The following is a 6,692-nucleotide window of genomic DNA, read 5'->3' on the forward strand; positions in this document are numbered from 1 at the left end:
TGTTGACGGAAGTACAGCGGCAGCGTGGCGGTCCGAGAGGATGAAACACGTTTTTTTGACAGGGCCTCCTGGTAACAGCAACGCAGCTCGTTCCGAGTTGTTCGCACTCGTTATGAATGACATAATATAATTCACGCCGACTGGCCTAGCGCTAGCCTAGCGGTAGCCTAGCGGTAGCCTAGCATTGTGGAGTAGACGCGTTCACGATTGTGTTTAGCCTTTCTGTGCACTTATCCTACAGAACAAACCGTACTTGAGCTGTAGTTCCCTTGTTACTCTCTCAGAATTAAACCTTTATGTCATAATTATAACCCAAATCAAAAAATTCCTTCAAGAGCCTGCACGAAAAACAAACAAACAGGTTCTTCCAGGAATAGTTTCTGAAGAAAGCACGTATATCATGTTTGAGTGGAGTGAGCATTATTATTATTATTACATTACATTGATCAGACGCTTTTATCCAAAGCGACTTACAATTATTCAAACACTGACGGACGCAGCCATCAGGAGCAATTAGGGGTTAAGTGTCTTGCTCAAGGACACTACAGCATGCTAGCAGGAGGAGCCTGGGATCCAACCAGCAACCTTTAGATGACTAGACGAACGAGCTCCATACCTTTCACTTTGCAGACTGCTAACTATGATGCTTCCTTTGGGCACTATTAAAGAATGAAAGGATGTTGTTCCATATTCATCCAAAGTGTGATGCCTCCTTTTGTTATTGTGTTGTCGTGTATGTCACCGACATCCATAGTTTTTCCACGTGGGATCTCTGGAAGGCCGTTTATTACTTGCAAATTCCATCAGAGAACACAGAGAAATCCGTTGTTTTAAAATAACGGCCGTCTCTCTAATATGCGTAGGCGTGGGGAAAACGACCCTGGTCCAGAAGGCTTGTGAGGCCTTGGCGGCATCAGGTGTGGTGGTCGAGGGATTCTACACCAAGGAAGTTCGAGAAGGAGGCCGCCGGGTTGGCTTCGACGTCGTAACGGTGTCGGGAGAGAGGAGCCGCCTGTCCAGGATAAGGTAGCAGATCTGAAACGCGTTGAAAAGTCAATCCTTTTCTTTGTTTTTTTCCCAAAGGACTGAACCTCGTTTGGCTTTCACAGGGACATTGCCGGTGTGTCTCACGGACAACGGGAGTACACAGTTGGCCAGTATGTGGTTGATTTACCTTCGTTTGAAAAGCTGTCCCTTCCCCTCTTCAGAAATGTAAGCCAAATCAGTGATCACCGTCAGTGACCTGGAAAATTCACCAATTCCAAAGTGACACCGTTTAGTGCTTATGGTGCTGTCTGTCCTATGCTGCTGAAAGATACAAAATATTAACATTTTCACTATCCAAGCAGTAACGAGGATAAGTTATGATGCTTATGGCTTACTCGATTTGAAACCCTTGCATTTCAAGCAGAGTTTATTTTGTTATTTTCAACTATTAAGCCAATGCTAAGGTTTAAGAGATTTGTATCGCTAATAATTGGGCAATAACACATAAATTACAATGCAAGGGTCATGATTCAACTTATAGTGCAGCCATATATTGCAATTTTACTAACATATCTTGAGATGTCTTCAAAAAAGGCCAATATACTTTAAGATACAATTCAATAAGAGGTGAAATACTATATTACAATGTAATTAACACTGTCCTCTTGTATTAAAATAATGATTCTGCTCATTCTTGGGCCTTTTATTTTTTGTATTATTGCTTGATTACTTTTATTTTATATATATATATATATATATATATATATATATATATATATACTTATGTAGATATGTGTGAATTTTGTGTACATTCTATTGTTGCTGTACTCTGTACTTCATGCTTCCCCATTGAAGGGAACAATACAGTACTATCTCATTGGTGTTGAACTCACCACCAACAAAGACAACTTTCTTCTCTCAGATTGGACAAGCTGGCGGGGGCAGGGGGAAGGTGTTTGTGATTGACGAAATTGGGAAAATGGAACTCTTCAGCCAGCCCTTCATCCAAGCAGTGAGACAGACCTTGAATAGTTCACACAGTTCTATTCTGGGCACCATCCCCATCCCCAAGGGCAAACCGCTCGTCCTGGTTGAAGAGGTGCGAAGCAGAAGAGACGTGAAGGTCTTTACTGTGAGTACATAGACTTTAATGACACAACATTACACAACACCCACCCATCAGCCACAACATTAACACCACTGACAGGGGAAGTGAATAACATGGATCATCTCATTCCAATGGCACCTGTCAAGGGGTGGGATGTATGAGGCAGCAAGTGAACAGTCAGTTGTTGAAGTTGATGTGTTGAAGCAGCGTAAGGATCTGAGCCACTTTGACAAGGAGCACATTGTGATGCTGGACGACTGGGTCAGAGCATCTCCACAACCACAGGTCTTGTGGGCTGTTCCCGCTATGCAGTGGTTAGTACCTACCAAACGTGCTCTAAGGAAGGACGACCGGTGAACCGGCAACAGGGTCATGGACGTCCAAGGCTCATTGTGGAGTCCATGCCTCCACGGGTCACAGCTGTTTTGGTGGGACCTACACAATATCAGTGGTTATTAGTGGTGGTTTTAATGTTGTGGCTGTTCTGTGTGGCGCCGCAAGGGGCAGCGCCACAATTGCGATTCTGGGTTTTATAGTTATATAATAGTACTAATTGTCTGTGCTGTATTAAATATATATCTAAATCATTCTAAATGAAACGTACCTTACTTTTATTACTAACGATATAGAATTCTACTAAACAAAAAGCTATTAAACTTATTAACATTTCTGTTGTTTTTTTGTGTAATATTGTATTCCCAACAGTTCTGTTTGTGTACTGTTGTGTTCTGCTTCTCATGACATGAACAATGGATCTCTGCAGTTTTGCACAGACCTACAGTATGTGCATTCTACCTGACAGGCTGTAGCGGGCAATTCTCTCTAGTTCTCCTATCTGCTCCCTTACAAAGAGAGAGCTTGACCCCCCCCCCAGCCCCCTCATAGCAGGATTAACTCTGAAACCTTGCGTGACTGATTCGACAACAAAGCCTGGTCTCAAGTGTCAAAATAATTTATCGCCGTCGAGTATCAGTCGAGTTTCTGCTCGTCTCACAGGCTAATATCACACGAATGGTGAACCAGGTTGATATTCATAGTAAATGGAGTGCATTTATATCGCTCTTTTCTAGTCACACGACTCAAAGCGCTTTACAGTGCATACCTCACATTCACCCATTCTCACACACACACACACACACACACATTGATGGCGGCGGCAGCTGTGCAAGACACAGCAGCTCAACGAGAGCAGGGGGGTTAAGCTTCTTGCTCAAGGACACTTCAGCACGCTACCAGGAGCCGGGGACCGGGCCGAATCGGCGAATCCTCCGACACTAGACGACCCGCTCCACCTACTGAGCCACTGCTCCCGGGTTGCTATTTAGGCGTAAGCATTCTGTGAGATTGTGGAGACGACCTTAATGCAATACTATATCTGTTGACCTATAGATTCTATTGACGAGGTCACAAGGAGTTTTATATCCAAGGCTGTCTCTTCTTTAGGGCGCTAATCTGGTATTGGATATTGGTTCGATACCGTGAGGTATCGAACCAATATCAGAGGATATCTTCATGACAAAAATCCGATAGCGTGGGCTTTATCAACCATATATAAATAAAAAGAAAACATAATTTAGAAACAAACGATTCTACGTCAGTCATTATGGTGTAATGACCCGTGTCCATACCTTTAAGTGAAACCCAACAGATTGCATGGTTTTTTCCTGTGCTAGCTTAAAGTCAAAATGAAAGCGATATTGTTTCTTCCTGTTTAATTAACTCGACTTTGTCATCCGCCGCCATGCAAATGTTTTTACCGATGCAAAGTCTATTTCGAAGAGGATTTCCCCACGTTCTACTTTGTCTTTCAGGTTTCCAAGGAGAACAGAAATGTCCTTTTACAGGAAATTGTGTCAGCAGTGCGGGATTGCCTGAGAGGCACAATCTAATGTGATGCAGCGAGACAACATGCAGCGTTTTGCACAGTGATGCACATTTATTGCACGTGCGTATGCAAAACAGCTTTTTGACTCATGACTGGAAGGTAGTCTCCTCCGAGGCATATTTGAATACCTTTTATATTACAAGCCTTGCCTGTAACCAGTATTGCCAACTTTAACAATGTGAGCCTCCCTCCGCCGTGCATGGATTATTCATTTACATCTGTTAATATAAGAAACGGACATGAGAGCAGCCTTCATATTGCTTCAGCGTTTATGGGATTGATCGAGGAGCGGCCGTGAAAGCAGTAACTTCAGCTGGGCGTCAGAGATTGTTTTCAAGTGTTCAATAAATGTTTGTGCTTTCAGCCCAAAGTAAACATTTTCTTTGCTTTCGACGTCTCGATGTGGACACCTGCCTTCATTTACCGGACACAACATTCATTTAATTCTTAGTTGTTTTCGTCAGCAAATCCGATTTATTGATGGAAAAAGGGAAATTGGTCAAATGATGTATTTTCCTAATAAACCCATGTGAATATGTTCCACTGTTGTCACAGGGCTTTTTACTCCACATCCTGAAAAAACGGGGTGATTTATTTTTCAGGGCGATGAAGATTAGAATAGTCTTCATCGCGTCAACGCAGGTCTCTGCGCTGAAGACGTTACTGTTGAAAAGCCAGTCGCAATGTTTAAACCTTGAGCTTCTCTCTAATCTTGTTTAGACCGCCGGCAGACGGCTGCTGTTTTAATAAGGTGGGGAGGTTAGATTGATCTGCTGTACAGTCTTTCAAACTCAGTAGCTGCTAATCTGATTCGAGAAAGCTCAAGTACTTGGTTTTTGACTATCGGTGATGGCTTTACGTGGCCGTGAATAGGTGAAATTGGCCTTTCGTGGAATTTTACTTTGAGACATTGCCTGAGCTTTTCAAGTCTTTCCAGCAGCATTAAAGCAACAAAAAAAAAAAAAATTCTCTGGAATGTTATTTATAAGGCAATTTTAGGTCATTTCACAGTGAAAATCCATTGGCTCTTTCTAATTCTGTTTGTGTAACTGATGTACCTTGTGAAGCCGGCCAAGCAGAGGGCTGCCAGCTGTGATATGCGTCAGACTTGCTGCTGCGGCGGCATCTGTTTTGTACCACCGCTGACGTACGACTGTATCCAATGCCACTTCCAGTCACGGCTCAGCTCTTCAAAGTCAAAAACTGCCGCAGTCATATGTCGTTGCCGAAGTGGAAAAAACACGATTATCTGAAGTCTTTTATTTTGGGGGGGCTACACACCCTTTGATCAGATGGATTGGCATAGTTTTTGTGCATGGTATGGTTCGTCCCCTAAATGTACAGCCAACAAAGCGCTCGGTCTGGCACTGCAGAGTTTTGGGGATTATGCAAGAGCAGCAGAGGTGACCATGACAAACAGGCCTTGGCCAGCCTCGCAGTGCGTTCATGTGTGCGCACGGGGCGCGCTGGGAAATGTTTCTGTCAGGCTTGTGAAATGGCCGGGTCTCTTTTCATCATGCGTGAATTGGACCTTTTCACTGTGAGTAGCTACAGGATGTGTTATTTAAGACCTTTGGTATGTTATCTAAACACTGATTATCCACTTTGGATGACGTGCTGGAATCCATCGGCCCCTGATTAGAATCAGAATCAGGCTTTCAATGACTCCTCGTACAGTAAAGAATGTATGCAAAAAAAGAAGCAGAGAAAAAGTTGGATCCCCTGTAAAAAATAGTTGGGTCCCTTGGAGTGTCGACACTCCTGCAGGGTCCGACTCCCATGTCCCCTTAGGGGCTCCGTAATCCTCAAACATTGCGTCCTCACTGAAAATATGAAACCGTGGACAAATATGGATAAAATATTCATGCAAAAAACACGTCTCACAGTGACAGATCTGGGTGGAAAAATTGTCCAAGAACTGGAATGAAATTTACTAGTTAGAAAGTTACCTTTATATATGTGTGTGTGTATATACTGTATATATATATATATATATATATTTCTGATGAAATTTATGGAAAATGTAAAAAGTTCACACAGCAGTGATATTATATCATGAAAGTAGGGCATTTAAGTAGAAGCATGCAATGGTGATTTCCTCATCTCAAACAATTTATTGAAACAAAAGCCAACAACAGTGGTGGGTTTACCACAACAACAAATGTCAATGTCTCAATAACTTGTCATGTGCCCTTGAGCATCAATTACAGCTTGACAACCACGTCTCATGCTGTTCACAAGTCGACTTATTGTCTGCTGAGGCCTGGCCCCCCACTCTTCTTGAAGGGGGCCCTCAGGTCATTGAGGTTCTGGGGCACGGAGTTACGAGCCTCTACACGGCCACTCAGCTGATCCCATAGGTTTTCTATGGGCTTCAGGTCTGGAGAAAGTGCGGGCAACTCCATTTGAGGTGCCCCAGTCTCCAGCAGCCGTTCCCTAATGACGCCACCTCCATGAGCTGGAGCATTGTCGTCCATGAAGATGAAATGAGGCCTGTGTTGTTCATGCAGGGGCACAATGACTGGATGAATTATGTTATTCGGGTAGTATGGGCTTGTCACTGTACCATTCACAAAGTGTAGGGCAGTTCTGTATTGACTAGACACACCTGCCCACACTGTAACACAGTTGGGCAGGTGTGCCCAACAGTGGCTGATGCAAAGCGCTCTCCTTGACATCTCCAACATCGTTGGCGGTCATCATTTCTGCTCA

General features: G+C 43.5%; 1 protein-coding gene across 1 annotated transcript; it reads left to right on the forward strand.

Moving 5' to 3' along the window:
* On the forward strand, positions 1-4,549 carry ntpcr (nucleoside-triphosphatase, cancer-related). Its single transcript, XM_080016759.1, has 5 exons — positions 1-71; positions 864-1,026; positions 1,110-1,212; positions 1,910-2,119; positions 3,907-4,549. Exons 1-5 carry the CDS (start codon positions 41-43, stop codon positions 3,982-3,984), a joined length of 585 nt encoding a protein of 194 aa, XP_079872885.1. The 5' UTR covers positions 1-40; the 3' UTR covers positions 3,985-4,549.
* The last annotated feature ends 2,143 nt before the right edge of the window (positions 4,550-6,692 follow it).

The sequence above is a fragment of the Zeus faber genome, assembly GCF_960531495.2.
Source record: "Zeus faber genome assembly, chromosome: 16".
Classification (NCBI taxonomy): Eukaryota; Metazoa; Chordata; class Actinopteri; order Zeiformes; family Zeidae; genus Zeus; species Zeus faber.